This window comes from Canis aureus, chromosome 10, assembly GCF_053574225.1.
Source record: "Canis aureus isolate CA01 chromosome 10, VMU_Caureus_v.1.0, whole genome shotgun sequence".
Lineage (NCBI taxonomy): Eukaryota > Metazoa > Chordata > Mammalia > Carnivora > Canidae > Canis > Canis aureus.
In genome coordinates, this window is record NC_135620.1 from 60273883 (window position 1) to 60299782 (window position 25900).

General features: G+C 40.2%; 1 protein-coding gene across 2 annotated transcripts in view; it reads right to left on the reverse strand.

Moving 5' to 3' along the window:
* The window catches only part of GRIN3A (glutamate ionotropic receptor NMDA type subunit 3A), a 151189-nt gene extending 126172 nt beyond the window's left edge, over positions 1–25017 (reverse strand). Inside the window, exon 1 of one of the 2 annotated variants that reach the window (XM_077912747.1) lies at positions 23132–25012. In XM_077912747.1, coding sequence (XP_077768873.1) covers positions 23132–23830 — 699 coding nt within the window. In that variant the 5' untranslated portion in view covers positions 23831–25012. Of the gene's footprint in view, positions 1–23131 lie in introns of both variants that reach the window. The other variant, XM_077912748.1, reaches the window with a different exon arrangement.
* Positions 25018–25900: the final 883 nt, after the last annotated feature.

Here is a 25900-nt window from a genome sequence, read left to right on the forward strand (position 1 = left end):
AAGTTTCAGCTTCACAAGCTCTTCCTCTAAGTTTCTAATTATTAATATTAACACTCTTCCTATTGTTTCCTCAGCTCTGGGATGGTAACTGGTTCCAGGTTGTTACTTTCATACCAGGGAGTTTTCTTCTTATCCTTCCAGTATTTGACTAACAACTTTGTACCATCATATTAAAAATTTCTCTCTTTAAATAATTGGTGTGGCTTCTATGTCCTGCGTGGCCCTCACTGATACACTGAATATCTGTAACAGTTTATATAATCACTTGGACAGCTTTGGTTTTTTTTTTTTTTTTTAAGATTTTATTTATTTATTTGAAAGAGACAGAGATAGTGAGAGAGCACGAGCGGGGGAGGAGACAGAGAAGCAGGCTCCCTGCTGAACATGGAGCCAGAAAGACATGGGATCATGATTTGAGCCAAAGGAAGATGTTTAACTGACTGAACCACCCAGGCACCCCTGGACAGCTTTAAAAGATCTTGGTTTTGAGTTAAACTTCCCCCTAGCGACTACCACCCATGGGGTCCTTTTGAACCACACAGAACTACTTTCTTCATGAATATTACTAACTTATCCAGTATTGGCATGTTTCAGACCAGATTACTGCTCTAAAGTCATAGAACTAGGTGGAAGAAGAAAGGAGGCAGACAATGCAGCCAGTAGGAAATGGCATGAAGGCATGGATAGAAATGAAATGATTGATACTCTGTTCAAGCTTAAACCACAGTGATGGATAACCGTTCTAGAGCTTATTCATAAAATTCCAATAAAATGCACAAACTGATATGATGCAGCATTCCTCAACTTTCCACTAAAAAAACAAATAAGACATAAAAATACATAAGCTCACAACTCTAAAAACCTCTATTAACAATCAAGAATGTTGCACAAACTGCAAGCTGGTGGAAGAAGAAAAAATATGAAATTAAAAAAAAAAAAGAAAAAAGAAAAAATATGAAATTAATATTGTATCTGAAAGTAATAGTGGCTAATATTTCTTGAACATTTCATATGTATCAGGGCTTTCTTAACACTTTCTATAGGTTATTTCTTGAACATTTAATATGTATCAGGGCTTTCTTAACACTTTCTATAGGTTATTTCATTTAATCTTTTTAAAATTCAGTGGAATAGATCCTATTATTATCCCTATCTCATAGATGAGGAAACCAAATCATAGAGAGGATAAGTGACTTGCCTAGTTGCAGTTAGCTAATGTAAGTGTCAGGATGGGATTCAAACTCAAGTAATCTGGGTCCTTTAGCCCATAACTCCTATACTGACTATAATATCTTTCCTTCTACCACTCAGTTAAATTAGTCACCAGGGCCCGTCTATGGTATGGGCCCTGCTTTTTGAGGTAGTCAGAATGACATTTAGTCATTTTCTTCCTCTGGTTAGTGTTTTTTATTCCTGAATCTAGATAAAATTCATCTCCATGGGAAGAGTGTATGGGAGAGGTTTAACTCCCACACAAAAAGCACTATAGAAAAAAAAAAAAAAAAGCACTATAGAAAGGGGATGCCTGGGTGGCTCAGCAGCTGAGTGTTTGCCTTTGGCTCAGGGTGGGATCCTGGAGTCCCTGGATCAAATCCCACATCGGGCCCCCTCCATGGAGCCTGCTTCTCCTTCTGCCTGTGTCTTCGCCTCTCTCTCTGTGTCTCTCATGAATAGATAAATAAAATCTTAAAAAAAAAAAATCACTATAAAAGTTGGCAGAATCAGAAATCACCCTAAGAGACATGCAAACCAAGAGCCCTGTGTGTATATATGTGTGTTGCTGTTGTTGTTTTCACATATTTCATTATTTCAGATTAGTGAGTCTCAACCAAGTGAGCAGCTGGAAACACCTGGGAATTATTACTGTTTTGTTTTTTTGTTTTTTTTTTTTTTTTTACATTTGCAAACCGATGTTTCTTAAGGTTTTGAGCCAGGAGATCTAGGATGCAGCCTAGATGTGAATTTTGAAATGGTTCCCTAGGTTGAGGAATTGATTAAGAGCCACTGGTTCATATCATCAAAAAGCAGTTCAGCAGGGGAAAAGTAGATTCCATCTTGGTTCAGCAGAGTCACACCACATGCTTGATTGCTGCTAAAGACTGGGATTTGGCTTAGGTGATAAACAGCAACTTTGTGTCCACTTGCATTTATTAGACAGAGATTTAACCAGAACATAAGTGAATTCAAAGTAAGGCAATTAGCAATCTAAGCAGCTAGTCTAGTGACAAACAGGTATAGACAGATCTCTTATTCTATAGTAAGAATTCCTCTTACCCAAGAAAGAGATAAAACAACATGGGCCCTATGCAAATGGTGTAGAACAGGCAAAGAAAAGGAGAATGATTTATTTTAGAAGCCAAAGAAAAATTAGAAAAAAATAAATGAAACACACAAGCCCCCTGACATTTCAACAAAAGCAGGATAACATGGTTTTTATGAAATATAAGTAAATCACAAGAGGCGAACACGTCGAGATGTGTAGGATGGAATAAAAAAGAACAGTGTCATATGGAAAGAAACAGGGAAACTAAATATCCAATAACAGATTTCAAATATGCTTTGGAAGCACAAAAGATATAATAGATATTGCAAAGGATTAAATTAGTGATATGGAAGGCACAATATAGAAAATCTTTCAGGATACAGAACAAAAGGATCAAGAACTATAATAATGAAAAAGTATGGCAGGGAAGTTATGAGTCTGTTTGTGCTCACACAGTTCCTGTTTCATGCCTATTGTCCTGTGTAATCATTAACTCCTTTCACTTTCAAAAGTGTCCTAGTTAGAACATAATCTATTTGGTCACCTAAATATGGGGGTCGAACCTAACAATTATGGTGTATCTAAGAAAGAAACCGTAACCACAGGACCAGAAGGACTAATCCAAGACATCTCTGAAGAAAAATTTTCTGTTTAAAAAAAACAACAACACAAAAACCACAGTTTGATGGATTTACCTCCTTCGTGGCATAATCAATAAAGATTTAGTTGTACTTAGACATATCTGGCAAGGTGTTTTAATTAAAAAAAAATAGCATTAGGAGGAAAGAAAAGGAAAAAAGTAACCTTCCAAAGGATGATTATAAATATCATGGGTTTCTCATTTCTGCTACATTAAATGCTCAAAGATAAGAAAAAAACAAATTTATTTGAGAATTTTATGCCTGGTTATTTGTCTTTGATTTGTAAGAAAAATGACAAAGACATGCTGAAATATATAAGGGTGTAGAAAATATGCCATTCATATGCCCCAACTAAGTAGTATTTATTTTCCTCTTCCGGGAATCAATGCTAAGGAAATAATCCATAAGGTAGACAAAAAGTCTATAAACAAAGATCTTTAGTGTGGAAAATTTTATGGCAAAAATTGTAAAAAACTTAAATGTCAACATTCTAGGCATATCCAAAAACTTAGGATAATATGCAATTAATAAAATAATAGTGACAGGGATGCCTGGGTGGCTCAGCAGCTGAGCATCTCCCTTCGGCTCAGGGTGTGACCCCGGAGTCCCAGGATAGAGTCCCACATCAGGCTCCGAGAGGGGTGCCTGCTTCTCCCTCTGCCTATGTCTCTGCCTTATCTCTGTGTCTCTCACAAATAAATAAATAAAGTCTTTAAAAAAATAATAGTGACAACTGGCTTCCCGTGATATGAAATACTAGCAATGCCGCATCAAATGAAAGATTCTGAATAGAAACTGTCCATGTTTACAGAAAAAGTTTTATGTAACAAGCACTAGGAGAAATATCTCAGCAAATTAACAGTGAGTATTTCTGGACAGCAGGATTAAGAGAGTTTTTCTAGGCTTTCATATTTTCCTGATTTTATAATGAGAAGAAAGTCAACAGAACAGAAATATGATTTGTTTGAAGTTTGTGGAGACATAAGATTCATGACCTAATGGGATTGAGAGCAAAGCAGAATACAAAATTGACTGTGTACTTATCATTTTCGAAGCATTCATTCATTCCTTAAGTATCTAAGTGACTACCATGTGCAAAAGACTAACAGGATCTTGGATTGTAATGGCAAGTAAAACAAAACACTGTCCTCAGAGAGATAAAAATGTACATAAGAGGATAAAAATCGGAAGGAAATAGATGTGAAGGTGATGAAACTGTTAGTCTTTATTTTTTTTTTTTTTAAGATTTATTTATTTATTTGAGAGAGAGAGAGGGAGAGCAAAGGGGCAGAGGGGGAAGGAGATACAGACTCCCTGCTGAGCATGCAGCTGACTCAAGGTTCTATTTCACAACCCTAAGATCATAACCTGAGCCGAAATCAAGAATCAGACACTTAACCAACTGAACCAAACAGGTGCCCCCAAATTATTAGTCTTTAAAATTGTAAATACATTTTTAAACATAATCATTACATTGTTTTCATATAAAATTATTTTTTAAATTGTTATTTTTTTTAAAGCCCCTGAATAACAGAATACTATAAAGTAAAGGCAACCTTCCTACTCTGACCAGAGTATTATCAGAATTATTTTCAGAATAATCCAGAATTCTTCAGACCATTTGTTGAACAACTTCCTTTGCACAGGATTTAGAATCACTGAACTCATGGTAGAGGAAAGAAACCCAATGATGAGATACAGAGACATTTTTGTATTCTGAAATGACTTTTCCTATGAGGGACTCGAATCACTTTGTCATCACTACCTTGTTAATGATCTCATTATAGAAGTATTATCAGCTTTCTTGAAAACAAAAACAAGACTATCAAGGGAATTTGTCAGCTTTTTGCCATGAGCTTACTTTTCTTCAGTGCCTGTTGAATTTTAATGCGAGGCAAGAGAGCCTTAAAGAAAGGGGAAATAAGAGTGGCAGGATTTTTTTTAAGAACTTGAGTACCTGCTATATGTCCAATGACATTGTTAACCCACTTGATACGGTCTAGTTAATCAATACCTCAAACACCACAAATAGTTATTATTATCTCATTATCCCTATTTTATTGAGTAAGGTTTCTAAGAGTTCATTTATGAGCACACCTGGAATTGATTACATTCATTATCTTCTAATGCCTTTTTCCCCTCTTGTTCTCTTGCTTTCAAATGAGGGTGGCCACCTGTCCTCTACAATATGTACTTATTTTAGTTCTTTCTCCCTGTACCTTAAAGCTACGGTACTTACAGGCCTATGTCACCTCCTATTGCTTAGCTAGTCGCTGAGGCATTTCTAGTTAATACTTGTCTATGACAAATGCCTTGACACTTCCCAGTCCAGAAGTGTCACACTGGTGACCCTCCAGCCCTAGTGAACCTGCAGATTGTATTTTAAAACGTGAGTTACTTAATTAATGTGATGCGAAGAATCCTTTCACAACGTGTGTGTGTGTGTGTGTGTGTGTGTGTGTGTCAAATCATCACGGTGTATGCTTTCATATGCCTCACAATTTTGTCAATTATACTTCAATAAAGCAAAAAAAAAAAAAGGTGAGTGCATTGTCAACATTTAAGGAAATGTTTACATTTAAAAAAAATCCTCACCCTGGCTTCCTTTGAAAATTCAAAGTAACTGGCAACATCTCAATGGGTGAACAGCTGGTTGCAGCTGATGGTAGCTGGCTGGCTGTCTCCTTTAGAAAGGTTAGGCACTCTTTAGTTGCCCACGGTTTTTACTACTCCCTACTGTATTATCTGAAACTGTTTTTCACATTTCCATTACCTTCCTGACCCCTATAAGGCATCTGAGTTTGAGACCTCTGCCCCAGATCATTGATTCTCAAACTGTACTGTGCATATATGAATCACCTGGGGGAGTTTCTTTTAAAAAAAAAAAAGCATATAGGAGGCCATAGCATATGATTTAGTGGAACTCAGTGAGATTGAGAGAATCTGCACTTTAGACGTTACCTTAGGCTTTTTTTTTTTTTTTTTTTTCAGGTAGTACTTAGTCACAGTTTGAAAATCACATCAGGGGAGACTCTCAGGATAATGTGATCCCAAAATATGATACTCCAAATCCCCCATGGACACAATCACTGGTGAGGGTGTTTGTTTTTAGACAGATTTCTGTGCTCCAATCCCAGGAGTTCTGATTTGATAAGCTCGGGAATCCCTATTTTGAAAAGTTATCTGTGTGTTGCTGACACACAGATGGCCACCACTCCAGAGGTCTGAAAGCCTAAGGAATTATACTTAATGAAAGAAAAGGAGCCAGGAATAGAACCGGTTAGTCTTGGCCAGATCTGAATCCTTGTCTGATTTTTTGATCATTTTGTTTAACAAAGGATGACAGAATAAAATACAATTCCAGGCTTTTTCTCTTCTTAACTGGTGATTATTCCAGTAACTTTACTTTTCATCAATTCTGACATTCTTTAATTTTACATGTCGAGAATCTTTGGCTATACGATACAGTGAAATTGGTTGAAGGGGGATTAAAATTCGGGAAAGCAGTGGCTTAAAGATCTGAGAACAATATCACTTTTCTGTCACTTGTGGTCTCCAGGAAATTGAAAAGCGATTTGTGGACAATGAAGGATGCATAAAAAGCTTAATAGGGTAGTAGAAACAGGTTTTCTACTTCTTATGAAATCAATTTCCTCAAGGCCTTACTCTACCAGCTTTTTCTACATAACAGTAAATTCTGGGTGGTCAAGAACTCTCTCCACCACAGTGAATGAGGATCCTTTTTCATAAGGTGATACACTTTCTTAGGTTCACATCATCCCACCTGAACAGTCAGTGGGTTTTCCACAGGTGTTATACTTAATTCTATTACACTGGAAGGGATGGAAATGGATCACTCATTCAGTTTAAACAATAGTCACTGAGCATTTCTATTATGAGCCATGCACCGTACCAGAAGCTTAGGGTTTAATTTAGTGGAGGAGAGAGATATGCAGGTAAATAAATAATTACATGTCTATCTGATAGATCTAGTAAAGAAGAATGTGCAAAGTAGAAATGTCACACAGAAGTGGTTAACTGTGGTAGGGAAAGGATGAGCAGTGACCTGTGCACAGGTGATATATAAGCCAAGATCAGGAGGTCGAATAGGAGTTTCAGGCAGACACAAGGGGGAAAGAGCATTGAGAACAGCATGTGCCCAGGTTTGGAACAAGATTGTGCCTTTCAGCATTGCTGAGCAGAGTGCAAGGGCTAAGGGTTAGTATCAAGAAGAAATGAGGAGAGTTAAGCAAGACTCGGATAATGAAAGGTCCTGAATGCCTGCCCTAGGCTGCTTAGAATTCAGCCTATAGGGGCACCTGGGTGGCTCAGTGGTTGAGCATCTGCCTTTCACTCAGGCCTTGATCCTGGGGTCCTGGGATCAAGTCCCACATCAGGTTCCCCGCGCGAAAAGTCTGCTTCTCCCTCTGTCTATGTCTCTGCCTCTGTCTTTGGGTCTCTCATGAATAAATAAATAAAATATTAAAAAAAAAAAAGAATTCAACCTATAGGTTAGAGGCTGGCAGAGTGGAGGTGGTTCATGAGAAAATCTTAGGTTGATCAGGGGCTTGACATTAAGTAACACTGACTCACACAGTGAGAAAGTTAATCCCTTTTCAATTAGTATTTAATCCTTCTGCTAAATCCAGGAGAAAGCCTCCATTTGGTGTCAGTGTGCCTTTAACACTTCCCTAACACCTGGAAATGTTCCCATTTAAAGAAGAGCTCAGGCAAGGCTACCTAGCTAGAATGATTTTGTTTTCACGGTGTACTTATCTCGTTGTGTACTTTTTTCTATTTATGGCAAGGGGGACTGGTTCTTCACTGATATCACCATAAAAAGATTTTAAAAAATAAATTTATTGAAGTAAAACAGTAATTTAAAAAATTAGTTGCAGGGGTGCCTGGGTTAAGCATCTGCCTTGTGGCTCGGGTCATGATCCCAGGGTCCTGGGAATGAGCCCTGCATCAGGCTCCCTGCTCAGCAAGGAGTCTGCTTCTCCCTCTCCCTCTGCTGCTCCCCCTGCTTGTGTGTGTGTGTGTGTGTGTGTGTACCTTCTCTCTTTCTCTGTCAAATAAATAAATAAAATCTTAAAAAAATAAAATAAAAAGTAGCTATAGGTGATGTCGAAATACAGCATAAGTTATAAATTCAGTACACATTGTGCCTGAACCAGGCAACAATGATGTCGTTTTTAGGGAGGAGGCGGGGGGGTAAGGTGGCCAGTGAACCATCTCTCTTTCAGACAGCAGCTTGGAGACTGTCCTGGAAGAGCCAAAATGGAGGCAGAGAAGTCAGCTAGGAGGACAATGAAATACTGGAGGCACGGATGGTGTGGCTGAGGTTGAGCCTGTTGGTTTATTCCTGATCTTTCCCTGCATTACTTTGCACAAAGGGGATCCTAAAGGTTCTCCAGGCCTGTGAGGGGCTGAATCCAGAAGTAATTCTGAAACATGGAATTGAAAGATTTTTACACAACTGCTGCCCAGCAAATGTTAAAGGCAGACTTGGAATGAAGGTTAGAGTGAGATTTGATTATTTTCCAGGATACCAATGAATCATGAAATATTACTTAGAAACCGATGAAATCTTAAATCTGAACTAATGTGTTTTTTATGAATGTAAGTGGCCAATCTGAGCTTTAATATCAGATTTCCAAAGTGTCTCTCATTCTAACCTGTGTCCTGGCTGTCACTTTGCTACCCTGTCAGCTCCTCAAAGCTCCTTTCTTTCCTCCTTAGGCCTAAGACAAGCACCTGACGCTAGGGACATTCAGAAGAAGCACTTTTCAAGTCTCTGTTTGGAAAGTGTGAAACTGCCCTGCTCTCCTCTCCTCCCCTTCCAGCTGCTGCTGACCGTTGAGGAGTTACAGCATGACCACTCTGGTTCAGTGCAGAAGGACAAGACAAGGACGGGCTATTCCCAGTGTTACATTAGTACTGGGAAAGATTAGTCCTGGCTTTCCCAAAGTGGAACTGGGAATGTTTACCTGACTAAAAAGATGCTTCAATAAGAATGCTTCTCATTTTTTTTAAAGATTTATTTATTTATTTTAGGGAGAGAGAGATGTGAGTGTGCAGTAGGGGGTAGGAATGGAGGGAGGGCACAGGGAGAGGGAGAGAGAGAATCTCAAGCAGACTCCCCAGTGAGCAGGGAGACTGATGCAGGGCTCAATCTCTCCACCCTGAGATCATGACCTGAGCGGAAATCAAGAGTCAGATACTTCATCGACTGAGCCACCCAGGTGCCCCTCATCTGTTTTTTAAGTCTGAATGTAGAAAATGTTTTTACGTATATTAACTTGCTGAAACTCATATCAATTCTTTAAAATAGCATAGTAGGTACACTCCACCAACCCCTGCTTAATGAGCAACTATTTATAATTTGTAATAGAAAAATGGAGACTCAGAGAAGTTTTCCAAAACTGTACAGATTACTCTGGCATTCTCATTGAAAGCCAGGTCTTCTGGCTTTCCTCCTCACTCCATACCCGCCCCCGCCCCCCCCCCCCCCCCCGCCCCAGCTTGGTCTCAAACAGAAAAAGCCTGTAACAGCTAGGGCTTAGTGTCTACAGAACTAATAGAATCCTGTCGTAGTATGGGCCAAAGAGGATTTTGTGGCCTGGCCTGAGGTCTTAACAGCCACAGATAACATTGTTTCAATGGAAAAATCAATTCTAAATAGGAGCTTAATTCATCTGCAAATTGTGACAACTTGAGTATATATCTGTCTTTCTATATAAATGTATAATAGAGAAATGCTTTTTAATATAATAACTTACATGTATTGATTTTTTAAAAGTCACACACACATATTTCTATTTCTAGAGATCTTATGCTTTCTGGACATCTGTATCTGTATCTCAGAAGGATGTCATGAATTGGAAAGAGTTATTTGCACATTGTGAAAGGTCTTGAGGACCAGGTTCTATCAATTTGCTAACTATTAACCTATGTCTCCCTAGCTTCAGGGGGGGCATGTCAGGATCTTGAGAGTGGGGGATGGAAGGCTTTTTTGGACTATACTCCCAAAACTTGGAGAGTCTGATACATTCTCTTAAGCATGGTGTACCCTGCTCCAATTCTGGGAATTACTCTTGTAGTGAATCATTGTTATTAAGGTGTGTTTCATCCCTCAGGAGTGTTAGGGCATGGAAGAAGAATGATAACACTGCCACGATAAAATGGCTTTCCAGCAGGGAGGTAGCATGAAGCTTAGTGCATTATACTTGGTAAGTGTTTGTTGAATAAAAAATGAAGAATGAATAAATAGATGAAAGTTGTTTTGCTTTCAAAAGATTTATCTAGCAGTAGTGTGCAGAATGGTTTGGAGGAAAGAAATAGAGTTAGAGAGACTATTCAAGAGTGTTGGCAGAAGGAGCTAATGTCTTGTGAAAAGAAGGAAAGATGAAGATATGGGAAATATACTAAAGAAGGCAACAGAGCCTGATGAGAAGAAAAGAGAGAGGTCCAAGAGGAGAATTCCTGTTATAGGTGAGAGGGAATGCCACCCTTGGGTATCTTTAAATATTTTGAGTTTAAGGTGACAATGCGAGATATAACTGGAAATCCCAGTTAGAAATTCCTGGTATTGCCATATGCAAGAAGACAAATTCAGTAATCTAAACCTTAGGAAATTTACCTTCTTTGAAAATGTGCCACTGACAAATGTTATAATGGCTGGTACCTTGGGATAGTCCATTTATTCATTTATTCAACAAATTTTTATTGCTATGCTCATTCCTACCTCAGAGGTTTTGTACTTTTGTTCTCTCTGCTTGTAATGCCCTTCCCTTAGAAATTTGCATGATTCGCTTCTTCATTCTCTGGTCAGGTGTCATCTCTTCAGACAGGACTTAGTGACTAACCAGTTATTTTTTTAAATCTTTTTTAAATATTTTATTTATTTATTAGAGAGAGAGAGAGGCAGAGATGCAGGCAGAGGGAGAAGCAGGCTCCATGCAGGGAGCCCGACGTGGGACTCGATCCCCGGTCTCCAGGATCACACCCTGGGCTGAAGGCGGCGCTAAACCACTGAGCCACCCCGGGCGGCCCGACTAACCAGTTATTCTCTCATCCTTTACCCTGCTTCATTTTTTTCTCCATTGCACTTGCCTCTGCTTAAAAATGTTATATTTAGGGACTCCTGGGTGGCTCAGCGGTTGAGCATCTGCCTTTGGTTGAGAGCGTGATCCCAGTTCTGGGATCGAGTCCCACATCAGGCTCCCTGCATGGAGCCTGCTTCTCCCTCTGCCTGGGTCTCTGCCTCTCTCTGTGTGTCTTTCATGAATAAATAAATAAAATCTTTTAAAAATATTATATTTATGTTGGTGTATCTTATTGTCTGTCTCCCTTGCTGGAATGTAAATTCTTTGAGAACAGGAGTTTTGCTATTTTATTTACTGCTGTATTCTAAGGCTTATACTGAACACTTAACTCAGAAATCTGGCCGTTGCTGATTGGATTAAGGAAAGGTGTATAACTTGAGATGGAGGGGGAAGCAATGATTTGTTTTGGCTCATTAAACATCTGCAGAATGTGAACTAAGAGATACAAAACACATAGATGATTAAAGTTGAAAGTCCTACCAAGTTCAGGCTACATCCTGTCATGGTAAATTGAAACCACTTCCATGCAGGAGTTATGGCAGGGCAGAGGAAGAAGCTGGTATCTGGAGAGAAGGATGGAGCAGATGTGAAGTGAGAAGCCAAGAGAGGATCTTTGGACCCCAGGGGATGGAAGGGAAGGTAGTAGCTGCCCCAGCACTTTCCAGGAGTGCAGGCTAGCTGGACCTCCTGCAATTCAGTTCCTGATCATGTTTTGTAGTTTCCAGCACAAACCCCTCACTTTTGAGCTCCTTAGAGTGAGTTTCTGTTTCTTACAACTACATACCCTGACAGCAATAGAGATATCCAACAGAACTTTCAATGAAGATAGAAGATGTTGTCTATCTGTGCTGTCAAATTCAGTAGCCAGTACCTACATGTGCCACTGAGCCCTTAGAGCACCTGAGAAACTGACTTTCAAATTTTACATCATTTTAATTAAAACTTCAGTATCCATACAGAGCTAGCAGCTATCTTACTGGACAGCTCAGCTCTAGGATTATTACCACAAGGGCTCAAAGACAAAAAGCACAAAAGATAATGAAAGGGCCGAAACCCCCGCTCCCAGAAACAACCTTGATGATGTCCCAGAACTCAAGCAGAGTGTTCCACAGGACCAAAAACTAAAGAATGTTAAAGAGAACAAGTCTGGTAAAGACCCATTAGTTATTGATTTTTTTTGTGGGAAATAACTTGGATTCAAACAAGGGGCTAAACAAATGAAATGTAGTGGGTAATTTGCCTTTGGATAAACAAATAATTAAATTATTGCCAATAAAATAATGAAAAATTATTAATGACTTGGGAAGATGCTTATAATATGCAAGTTAAAAATCATAAAATAGCACGATTCCCAATTTTATAATATATACATATGTCTAGATCCTTGGATTGTGGGCTTGTGTGTGATTTTTATTTTACTCTTTGGCATTTTTTTATTATTGTGATTATCCACAAAGAACATACCTTTTTTAATAATTAGAAAGAAGGAGCAAAGGATATGCCTAACACAATAAAATGGACACATCTTTTCAAGTTGCATTATAAACCAAAGTGATAGTAAATATACCTACTACAATAATTAACCACTCCGCCTTGCTAAAGTTAGTAAAAGTCGTTCACGTTTGCCTCTCCACACTTTGAGACATATACTTTCAGGTATCTTTAAGGTTTCTAATCGCAATTATAGATATGGTGGCCAAACAGCAGAAATTGTTGGATCTTCTTAGAAGGCAGAAAGAAGGTCTTTTCTGTGATGGATTAACCTAGATTCCCCACAGTCAAAAGAATAGGACATAGACGAAAAGCTGTTTGGAATCCTTCTCTTGCCTTGTCAGGCTGGATTTCTAGGATGCTTTAACTTAAAGCCAAAGCCGTATTTTAGGGGCCACTAGATGGCTCTCTGTGCCTGCGACCAAGTGAAGGCACACTGGATTAACTCAGGCATGGATTTATTATTCATTTTCAGGTATACATTGAAGCATTTTTTTTAAGTGTGTAACACAGTGTGTGAGGTGACTCAAATTAATTTCTTGTATAGCATCAAAACAATGACAGCTCTCCATCTGAACCTATTGAATTCACAATAGACAGAAGCAAATTCTTTGTTTAATGGAATCCCCACTTAAGTACCTCTGGTTGGGACTGAACAAATAGAATTCCGCAATAGCCAGATTGTGATTCTGTTACATGAAGACATGCTGAGCATCTCACTTTGCTTTATGGGAATAAATTTTTAACGTTTTTAATCTGGAGAGTATTAACCCAATTGTTGCTTGGCTTTGAGTTGAGGCTTTCCATACAAAAAACACCAATAAATTGTATGCAGGTTTTGCAACTATCAAAGTGCTTGACGCTGAAAGTTCTGCTAATGACCACCCCTAGCTGAGAAGAGATAGTGGCAACCCATTTCCAAGCCATTCTTAGGAATGGTACTGAAAGATCCAGACTGAGCCATTGTTCGGAACTGTACAGACTCAGTCACTTGCAAAATGTTGAAAATATAAAGCAAGATTGCAAATACAAAGGAAACTACCACCTTTTAATATAGAAATACCATCAACTCAGAGTGCCCAAGATTCAGAAAGTCCTGTCAACTCTGAGTTTTTAGAAAATTAAAAAAAAAAAAAAAAAAAAAGGATTTTCCTTTCTCTTATCCTTTGACAGCAATGCCTAGTTGGACCGACAAGAGGGCTTTCTTTAATTGTACCCAATGGTTTTTGAAAATTTTAAACAAAGAGCCTCAAGAGAATAAAATACATCAATATGTTACTCAAGGTCATCTGTGGACACCCATGGTGAGTAGTGCATATATATGCATTACTTTTATAATCAGAACAGCAATATGCATGTAAAAGGTCCCTTAAAATTGTATGCATCAAACAGTTTTGATACAGTCAGTATTCAATAAAATACAGTTTGCCTCATGGGTATCCTTTTTCTGTAAATCTTAGTGTATAATAGTGTTATTGTCACTAAACTTTTGAGCTAATATATGCCACAAGTCAGTTACATTAATATATATAAAGCTTATATGGAACAGGGGAAATTTGTAAACCTTGAATCCATGCCAAATTAAGACTCTACTCTTAACAACCTTATTTCCCCCAAGAAGTCTAAAATATCAACTGGCTCATGGTTCTACTGTTCCTTAAGTATAATTTCTGGGAGGTTCCTAGGGGAAATTAGAGTAGTAGATAAGGCAAGAATTATGAGTTCCTCACACCAATGAATAGAAATGAACATTATTTTTTACCTCTAATGTAACTGATCCAAAGATCCTATCATTCGGAACCAGTAGAAAGATGCAAGTAGTTGAAACCAGACCTCAAAGTTCACTTTTTTGCTAACCAACTTTACATACGCCTAAACTTCAGTGAATGGAACTCTTAAGTGAGGTTTTAAAACAGCAGATTTCTTTGTTTTTCTTAGGGTTGGCCTAGTGGAACTGGATCTCCTAAGCTTGAATGTCCTATGCATATAGAGGGGCATTGGGTTGGCTCAGTCACATGAGCATCAACCTCTTGGTTTTGACTCAGATCATGATCTCTGGGTTGTGAGATTGAGCCCCAGGGTCAGCTCCATGCTCAGCAGGAGTTTTCTTGAGATTCAGTCCCTCTCCCTCTGACTCTCTCCCCTCTATTCATACTCTCTCTCTCTCTCTCTCTCTGGAATAAATAAATCTTAAAGAAAAAAAAAAGAAAATGGATATAGAAATACTCTGGAGAGCAACCCAGAATATTTGAGTTCTTATCCAGATAATTTTAGTTTTGTCACATCAACAATTTATATTAAAAGAATGACCATTATCATAATAAGAACACATAGTGTTCTAAGGTACTATACTTAGAACTTTGCATACATGGTGTCATCCTCACCACAACTTTAGGAGATCGTCATATTTTATGGATCAAGAAATTGAGATATATTTCCCCAGGTAAGATGTCTAGAAAGTTGTAAACCTAAGGTTCAAATATAGGTCTGTATTTAAAAAAATCTCCTAATTCCTACTTTGTATTTCTCTCCTTTATGTTACTATTGTCTCATTTGCAAAATAAAGGTAATACATACTATTTGTCTTGCTCACCTCACAAAGTTAACTATGAGGATAAAATGAAAAAAAAATAGATGTGAAAGGACTTTGTTAAATCTAACTTACTCTACAATTTATTTTCCTATAATCTATACTTTCATATTGAAGTATCAAAGCATTGGTGAAGAAATGTGAAGCTAACTCATCATTTTTCTCTTAACATTTTTATTCATATAGGTAATACATACTTTTTTTTTTTTTTTTTAAAGAAGCACATCGGGATGCCTGGGTGGCTCAGCGGTTGAACATCTGCCTTTGGCTCAGAGCATGATCCTGGAGTCCCGGGATTGAGTCCCACATTGGGCTCCCTGCATGGAGCCTGCTTCTCCCTCTGCCTGTGTCTCTGCCTCTCTCTCTCTCTCTGTGTCTCTCATGAATAAATAAATAAATAAATAAATAAACAAACAAATAAATACAATCCTAAAATTATAAAATAAATTTAAAAAGTCTTAAAAATTAAAAAAAGCACAGATAGGGAAAAAATGGGCTCTATTATCATTTTTATAAATAAAATCCAAGACTTTGTATTTTCCAGGATCAAGGTCATACTTTATATACATTATATAAAATTTTTTCTATATCTCTGTCAATATATTTTCATTTGAATGGGTATTAGAACTCCATTGTAAAGATCTACCATGATTCATTTAAGTCAATTCCTATTATTGGTTATTTAGTATGAAATATGCGTTTAACAATCAAACTTGTAGATATCTCTCTTATTTATTTTCCCTTCTTACTTAATTCAAAAGCAGTGATGGATCCAGTTTGTTCTTGGATTGTAGGCTAACAAATACACTGAATTTAGAAGGAGCTAATAGTCTGTTTTTCTTCTTGATGACTTCTCACTTCTCAGAATGCATAGGTCTCTCTAGTACTCTGTATGTTGTATGTATTGTTTTCTACCTCATAGGACTGTTTGAAGGATTCTGTGAACACATTTGTGAAGAAGGCCTGAAAAAGCACAAATGCTGTAAAAACATATATGATGGAGTATTTTCCTAAATCTATGACTCAAATGAAAAACAATGGCGCATAATTCAACCTGACTGAAAAAGAAGGCATTCTGTTTAATTCTTCAGCACTTGAATCTTTGAAGGCTCATCTCTACCAGTAGACTATTCCTGGCCAACCAGATACTAGCTTTTCAGCGTCAGTATTTAGTCCAGTTGACACAATACCAGAGTAGGTCTGTATAATCAATCTTCTCCCTCAATGCAGGAGATCATGGTGTCCCCTTGAAAGTGACTGAATCTTACACTTTCAGAAGGAGACCTGAAAATGTGGCTGAAGTTTTAGATTGGGTCAAGGGGAGGGATGTGGCGAGAGAGGTAAGTTACTCCTTGTTTATCTTTTCCCCATTGATTTTTTCTCCCATGATCCCATAAAGAAAAGATCTGAGAAAGACAAACAAGTGGCTTAAAGATTTCCATTAGTTTGTTATTCGTGCATTCACTCAAAAAACAATGTGGTAGATGCTGAGATGTCCTTTCTTCTTTCTTGCTTAGTTTTATAGATTCAGCATCACATTTCTGGTGTTGTACACTTCCTTTACTTTTCTGTGTATGTGAGTGGCAGTAGCTAGAGTAGTCAAGACAAAAGACAATGAGATTCTCATCTCTACATTTAGTGATGTCACCAAAATGCACAATACCTTGCTATGAGAGCCCCGGCAAAATTATCTACAGCAATGGTACCCAAAGTAGCTGGTGTGCAACTCTTTGTCATCTGTCCATGAGATAAGGAGCTTGTGCCAGTATGAACCAACACATTGCTTTTTTCTTCAAGAAAACTTGCTATGAAAATAATATCAGATGAGCCAATGTACTTAGTGATATAATAGGTGAAGAGTCCATACTTTCATGAATAGTCTATTACTGTTAAGTTTGCTTATAGGAAAAACTTACAACCAATGTGAGAGATCAACATTTCTGAAAAACCTTGGCATCTTATTGAGGCTTCTATGGCAATACCCAAGGCTCTAGATAGTGTTAGATGTGTAATAGGTAAAAATTTTCCATCGTTATAGAAATAGTACCTATGGCACATATCCCAGTTTGGGGCAAGTGCACAATGCACTTAGAAGCCTAGTTCTTTTTGTTTTTTGTTTTTTCCTTTTTGTGGGGAAGGCTAAACCTACTTACATTTTTTTTTTCTAAAGAGAAAGAAAATAAGGGAGTAGAGAAAAAGGTGGATGATGAAGACATGTTACACCGTGAATCACATTCCAATTTGATTGGTAACTACTAATAAGAATTAGTGAAGAATTAAGACTTGGATGATTCTTATCAGACAAACACTTCTCTACCAGTTGTTTGGCTAGCATTATAAATTTTCCCAAAGTACTTCAATCTCTTATTTGATGTAAAAAACAACTCTGTCAGATGGGTAATTACCTTCTTTTGAATTATAAGCATAGATGTTCAGAGACAGAGGCACTTGACAAGATTACATGGCCAGTAAGAGGCAGAGGAAACCTGAGAACCTTTTGATTGTTGTTTAATATACCTTCCTTTATATTGTGCCCTTTTAACCAACACTATTGGAATTTGACTGGAAGTTTTCTTGAAATAAAATCTAATGACACAAAATCCATTGTGAATTCTACACCACCAAAAGATAAAACATTAAGGAATTAGACAATGAAACTGGCCTTCAGAGAACTCAGATACTTAGTTCAGTTGATTCAATCATAAATTAATTCCAAGATGGAATAGTCAAAGAAGGTCAAGACCAAATATTCTGTATGACTATACTGTGGTAGGCACAAAGAAAGTGAGTGAGACAGATTAATTACCAGTGAATGTATATGGTAATCTTTTCTTTTCTTTTTTTTTTTTTTTTTTTGGTAATCTTTTCTGATCTATTTATCTGGAAAAAATTTTTTTAAGTATTGTAAAGGAAAAAAAAATCCCCAAATTGAAAATAAAAACTTCCAAATTAATCCCAAGTCTCCGTTCCTCAAGAGAAATCTGTAAAAGATCACTTCCAAGAAAAGTTTTGTATCACTTGACATTTAATTTGAAATCATTTATCTTCAAGTCAGCAACAATTAGGTGCTACTACCAGCCATTCATCATGAAGTGTAGAAGAAATATATTTCCCCCAGAGGACAGAAAACAGTGCTTTGCATGAAGCAAGTCAAGGAAAACCAATACAGTTGAGAGCAGATACTTTAAAAATAAATGTCCTTTACTTGTCCCCTAATGACTCACCTAAGTCATATATAGTAGTCCCTCCTTATCCATGGGGGCTACGTTCCAAGACCCCCAGTGAATGCCTGAAACCATGGATAGAACCTATACTATAAACACTGTGGGGTTTTTTCTACACATACATACCTATGATAAAGTTTAATTTATAAATTAGGCACTGTAAGAGATTAACAACAATTATAACAATATGCTATAATAAAAATTATGTGAATGTGGCCTCTTTCAAGCTATCTTATTCTTTTGCACTCACCTTCTTCTTGTGATGATGTGAGATAATAAAATACGTATGTGATAAGATGAAGTGAGGAGAAAGACGTAGGCATTATGATTCAGCGGGAAGCTACTATTGACCTTTTGATACTATGTCGGCAAAGGAGAAATCATCTGCTTTTGGACCATGATTGATAGCAGAAAGCAAAACCTTGGCTAAAGGAGCACTACTGGTATCCCCAACTTTCTGAAACTCCTCATTATGCCACTTTGCTTTCATAAAAATGAAAATCCCCTTCTGAATTTTTTCCATTAGGGAAAACAGGTACTAATGTAGGTCTTTCCTCAAACTGAAGTGGCATTACACTAACTTCTGGAAAGAGGGGGGGATACTCTTCACTTTATGCCAGTTTGGCTTACAAAAGGTTTCATAGGAATGCTTTTCTTTCAGATAGTGGGGGAAGCCTGTACCTTAGTGGTATTACTGTTCTGGTCCCTCTATCATACAGAAGTGGTGCTGTGTTAGCCAAACTAATAAATAGACTTCAGTGCTTATCCTTGTGCTGTCAGAGAAAAGGGACCATCTAAAACACTTAGATATCCATGGGAATAAACATATTAATTAGCATACAATGGTTAATGAGACAGGCAAACTATGGTTGGTATGTTCAACTGGAGTTGAAAATAGTAATACAGTCACTTTTTGTTTTTTACTTATTTTTTAAAATATTTATGTATTTAAGAGAGAGAGAGAGAGAGAGAGAGCAGCCCAGGTGGCTCAGCAGTTTAGCACTGCCTTCAGCCCAGGGCATGATCCTGGAGACCCAGGATCGAGTTCCACATCGGGCCCCCTGCATGGAGCCTGCTTCTCCCTCTGCCTGTGTCTCTGCCTTTCTCTCTCTCTGTGTGTCTCTCATGAATAAATAAATAAAATCTTTCAAAAGAGAGAGAGAGAGAGAGAGCACGCACATGACCTGGAGGAGGGGCAGAGGGAGAGGGAGAAGGAGAGAAGAAGATTCCTCACTGAGCAGGGAGCCTATGTGGAGCTCAGTCTCAGGACCCTAAGATCATACATGACCTGAGGTGAAATCAAGAGTCCACTGCTCAACTGACTGAGCCACCCTGGAGCCCTGAGTCAGTTTTTGATTGTATGGGTTTGGACCTAAGCCAATTATATTACTCCATTAACTCTGCCTAATGGGCCAATATAGAATTAACATGAGATATTCATTTTAGAAATAAATCTGTATCTGTCACTAACTCAACGGGCAAATTTTGAGGAGTCAACTTTGGAGAAACAATATAAGAACCCTAGAAGAGAGGATAGTATGGGGATGGAAGAGAAAGAAAGAACAATTATGGGAACTTCATATAACTTAAATGTAACTGGGGATCCCTGGGTGACTCAGTGGTTTGGCACCTGCCTTTGGCCCAGGCTGTGACCCTGGAGTCCGGGGATCAAGTCCCATGTCAGGCTCCCTACGTGGAGCCTGCTTCTCCCTCTGCCTGTGTCTCTGCCTCTCTCTCTCTGTGTCTCTCGTGAATAAATAAATAAAACCTTTAAAAAAACCTTAAATGTAACTGGATCCATATGCAGCATCATTATTTGAAGGTCACAGGAATAGAATTTAGAACTAAGAAATTATCATTTTAATAAATGAGTGAGCCTCAAGTGGAGGTCTGGTGTGTAGTAAAATCAGAATTTTTAGATGGGAACAGGCTTTGATCCTATCTTTGTATGAAGCTTTTATTATGTAGTAATAATACATATCACTAAACTACCACTAGTAGTAAGAAAATAAACTACCACTAAAAGTGGGTAGCTTATTATCTTACTTAAAATGGATTTCCCTGCTTGAAGAAAGTTGGTTCCTCACAAGCTGATGACCTTACGTGTTTATTTAGTGAAAGAAACTATTTCAGTGGTATCACTTTCCATTCATGAACTGTGACAGGATGTTATCAAAACCACTATTTATTAATTAAATGTTTCATATCAAGGAAATTATCAACCCAAAAGAAAGTGAGAAAACTGTTGCCACTAAAGCTCCAAGCAATTTTGATTTGTCTGAATAAGACATAATTTTATTTTACTTGGTTGTGTAGACAAGTCCACTTCCTTCTGGAATTCTTTATTCAGGCATGGGCCCAATCTATTAGGTCACTGGGCAGTAGAATCCAATGAGAACAGTGGCTAAATTAAGTCAATTTTATTTATTTATTTATTTATTTATTTATTTATTTATTTATCTATCTTAAAATACAAAATGACTCTTACATTCTTTGATATTTTGAAAGTTGTTCCTTTTTTTTCAGTCACAACAGTGTTGGGAGAAAGGTCTACTCTTTAGTAGAAGCAAAGGAAAGATTAGTTATTATTTTTGCTGAAAGGGGATTATGGTCATATCCTAAAATTATATGTTATAGTGACTTGGCATTAAGTTGGACATTCTTAATATAGAACATTATAGAATGACATTTAAATGATATACTAAAAATGAGACAAGTTAGATATGTTTGAATTTAAAATACAAAGATAAATGAAAGAACATGTCAGTTGGGCAAACGAGAGCTGAATTAATACAATCATCTCTCTGTGTGCCATGAAAATAACAGTGACAACAGTGATTTAAAATACATTTCTGAATTGAAGTACAGAAGTAAATGTGCTTGGCGGAGTGTTCATTTTACTGTCAGCTTGTAAGGGTTGTCCCTGGAAGACTGTTCCCACAGTGGTCCTAAAGCTGTGAAGCTGTCTGATTCTAGATGCTGCTTCATCGTTTTCTCTGGTCCCCTTGTTGTAATGTGCTGTGTACTGCACAAATCCATCATGGAACACGATTTCCTTTCTAACTAAGGAACACTAATTTGGGGAAAATTCTTGCTATTTAAGATCTGCCAAACAATCTACAAATGGAAAGGAGTCTAGAGACCGTGAACACTATTGGCAACTTATGAAGTATTAGGTAATAAAGAAGCAATGATGAGAATCACGTGATGCTGACTCTTGCATTTCGTTCAATCTGATTCTGCATATATATTAATAATGATGCACCCTATGGATGCAATTTCATGTTTATAACACTTTGGCCATTGGCAGCATTGTGCACCTGTGTTTTCCCTGCCTTCCCATCTGCTGCCTACAGTCATTCAGATTCAGGTGACGGAAATGTTTTAGATAAAAGTTAATTAGCCTGCACTCTGCAGATCAAATCTCTATAGTTCAGCATTAAATAGCAATCTTCAGGGTAACTGCTGAAAGTAGCGAGTGCCCAGCCTGCCTAAGATTAAAAATGTAAGATTCATTTTTCTAGAAAAAGAGATCTTTAGTACTCTCTTGATATTTTATGCATAGATTCTATCAAACTTTTCACTTGTATTTGGCCTTACTCATTTTCGCTTTTATCTCTGTATATATATCAAAAGTGGAAGATATTAGAAATATTTTTTTTTCCAGCTAAAGGGATAGCAGAAGGATATGTAGAGTTAGAAATTCCCCAGTGTCTAGACTCTTTTATTAGTACACTGATCAAAACTTTCCTTAGTCTCTCAATCTTTATCATGGGGCCAACACCATTTGCCTAGTTTCATAAATACTGGCAAGTCTTAATGAAGCTTGATATTTTGATAAAAAATAATGCACAAAATGCAGCAAAATCCTATTCCTGAAAGGACCCCACCCTCTCTTTAAATATCTATATCATTATTGTCATCAACAGTAAGTTCACAAATAGCTTTTTTTATTGAAAATATATTCAACTTCTTAACCCATAAGAAACAAAACCATTAGATTCTTCTTTCTTTATTCCCAGATAATTGAGACAGAAATGGGCTGAACACAGCAACTGCATACAGCCAGTCTAGTCTTTGAGCCCACATCACACAGAAAGAAGATAGGGACAAAAAAAAAAAAAAGAAAAAAGAAAAAAAAAGAAAAAGAAAAAAAAAAAAAAAGAAAATCCCAAATGAGTCCTCCCATCCGTTTTTACGCTATCAGATAATAATTCTAATGCATTGCAATGCCCAAGGGTAACTGACCGCCCTTCTTTACCTATTGCTTCTGTACTAGTGCAGATTTCCTATTTACTCATAGAAATTCAGGGATGTTTTCTTCCTTACACCACCGCCCAAGCCTCAGGCACACCTTGTAAAGAAGTCAGAGCTGATGCAGCTCTTCCCGCCACATGCTCAGTTCCTGTGGGGAGTCCGACTCCAGCCCCGTCAGGGATCTTCCATCCCCATCCCCCGCGCCGGCCTTCAGAACCTCGATTGCTCTCCAGGGTCCTGAACTTTGACTTCCCCTTCCCTCCGGCATCCACTAGGTTTCCTCAGCTAGTCCAAACAGGAGTATTTTTTCGCTTATTTCCCCCACTTCCTTCCTACCATCTGCTACCCCCACCTCCTATTTTATTTCCATCCGCACTTAAACTGTCTTATGTTACTTTTACTGAGGTCCTTCAGCCAACCATCTCTGAATACGGTCCGATCTTTCAACAATACCAAAGTTGTAAAGCCCCACGTCCCTCCGGACTTCACCCTTCTCCTTTCTCCTCTCCTCCCCTCCAGAAGATCCCGGCCCCCAAAGTGCTCCCCACTCCTCTCACCTGACTCTCCCGCGGAAACTCGCGGCGCACGATGCTGATGACCGGAATGTGCAGGACGGAGCTGACCAAGTCGAGCTCCATCATCTCGCCCTGGCTCTGGGGGAAGGCGAGCAGCGCCGACACCCCTTGCACCACCACGGTGTGGCACACGCTCTGCAGGAAGGAGAAAGGGTCACTGCTCCACGGCGAGCTGGGGGAGGAGAAGGGCAAGAGCGGCAGATCGCCCAGGCCCGCCTCGATGGCCATCACCACTTCCAGAGACAGGTTGTAGGGCAGCAGACCTTCCACGCGGTTCAGGTTGTCCACGGCGAAGAGGAGGGCGTCCCGAGGCCACAGGGTCTCGGCCCCCGCGCCCTCCCCGGGCTTCCGGGCGCGCGGCGGGCCCCGGCCATGCAGGGCGCTCCCCAACCAACGTGCGCCCGGCGAGGGCGCCGGGGGTCGCCAAGTCCCTGGCTCGGGTTCATCCCGCTGGGCGCCTGCCCGGCTGCCGTCCGGAGCGCGGCTGGCGGCGCGGGGGGCCGTGGTCCAGGGCTGCAAGTGCACCGCGCCCACCCTCACCGCGTGCCCGATGCGCTTGAGGATCTGGCAGGGCTGCGGGTGCGAGGAGGAGCCGGGCACCCCGGCCAGCACCAGAGCGCAGGGCGGCGGCAGCAGCAGACAGACCCTGCTCAGCAGCCACCACAAACTCAGTCTCCTCATTACTGAGACCCGCAGGGAGAAAGCGCGCCCCCTCGTGCGCCCGGCTCGCCCCCCTGCAGCCGCTGCCTAAGGTCTCCGCCCCCAGGTCCCGCGGGCCGCTCACTCGGCGCGACCCAGCGCTCCCAGGAGCCGACGCGGTCTCCGGGCCATGCAAGTTGGAGCCTAGCGCGCCCAGGTCCCTCCGCCTCGCATCCTCTGGCCGCCCGGTCCCCGCAGGAGCCGGGCAGGCGGGCGCCGCTCACCCGCGGCTTGGGCGCGCGCTCCCTGCCCGCCCCATCTGCAGGGCGGCCCCGCGGGGAGGCTGGGCTGGGCTGGGCGCCCGAGTCCCGAGGGGCCACCGCGACCCGGGAGGCTCGGCGCTCACTTGGATTCTTCGCTTTTCCCCTTCCGCCCAGGCGAGACCCACTTCTTATTTCCTTGGGGTCGCGCCGGAGAAGGCGTTCACGCCCGGAGTGCGAAAAAGAAGCCAAATCCTCCTCGCCCCAGCGCCGGCCACCCTCTGGCGGGGCCCCCCGGCACTGGCTTCATCTTTCCTCCCGATCCTTGCTCCGCTCCCCGGTGGCCGCCGCCGCCGCCGCCGCCGCCTGCTTGCTCCGAGGAGCGACGCGACTGGCCAGCAAAGGGTGGCTCTGCTCGGAGCGCAAAGTTCTCCCCGCCTCAGCCGGCGCCTCCCTGTTGCTGAGCCCTGGCGCCGGCCCGTCGCTTGGCTGCGCTAAACGCCCACTGATGGCGAGATGCGCCCCCGGGAAGCCCGCGCCGCTCCGCCGCGACCAGCCTCGGGCTGCGAAATTCCGAGCGACCCGCGAGGGCGAGGACTCGGAGCCGAATTCGGAGTCGCGCCCCAGGAGCCTTGGATGGGCTCTAAGAAGCCGTGATTTGAACGAGCCCCTCTTCCATGTGCCACTTGAAAGGTTCTTCTGGCTTAAGGGCACCGAAGCCAGAATCATCTACACGTTGCATCTCCCCCAGCCTCCTCCTCTCGGGCACGTGGGCCTCTGCGGTGTTTAAGGATTCCCTGTGTGCTTAGATTCCCAGAGGTAAAAAGTGAATGTGAAGCAATTCTATGAACAAGGAATTAAAGGGATTCAGAATGCTTTTGGAGTTTCAAGCCCAATCAACAACAATTTCCAGTTTAGACCAAGAGCCCTCCACACCGCTGTTTCTAGCTAAGTTCTTTCATTTGTATGGTAATGCAGTGACGTCCGTGGGTAAGGATTTGGTCTCTTCCCTCCTGGATCTGAATCATCCGAAATTAAAAGCAAGAGGGAGAGTTAAGGGCAGGCCCGTGGTTTCCACGCCTACAGTACATTTATTTGGTGCCCTGGTATCCTTTAGAAGATTAGGAGACGCATCCTTGGGGTCAGCAAGACTGGGGACCAGCAGTTCTGAATTTCAATACCCCTTCAAGAGAACCGTGACCTTGGCAATTTATTTCACCTGACCTTGCCCTGCGGTTTGGAGCTGCTAAATTGTTATGCAAATACAGCTTGCTTTTAACTCTGGAGGGCTGTTTTGATTCATGAGCTCAAGTTTCCATCCTGCTTTAATCCTCGGGATGAAGAGGCTCTCGCTAAGTAAAATTCCCAAGAAGGTTGCAAAGTGAATGCTGTTTTCCTCAAAACATTCTTTTAAAGGTATCTCAGAGCAAAACTTCTCTGACAACCCAAACAGCCCCTGTAAGGCTGGTGTGCCGGAGAATTTGAAAAGGAGGGAAAATCGAAATAAAGGATGAACGGCAAGAGAAAGGGTCCCCCCTGGGGCCCTAGACAGCATCCCATGTATGGATGCTGGAAATTCTTTCTTGCTTCAGGAGATTCCACTGATTGGGCACTGAATAAGAAAAGTTTAGAATTTCGTGGTCCTTGCATTGCAAGGAAAACCAGGAATCTACTAATTGTACAGTAAGATGTGCTGGTCTGTGCACGTGTGCATTGAGGAGTGTAACATTCCAGATTATGGCCATGCCCTAGAGCGGTTAGCTTAGTACTTGGTATTATATATGTGTTCAAATCAGGTTCTCAAGAAAATAGATTGGTGATGAAGCATAGATGGGTCTGTTGGTTCGTTTGA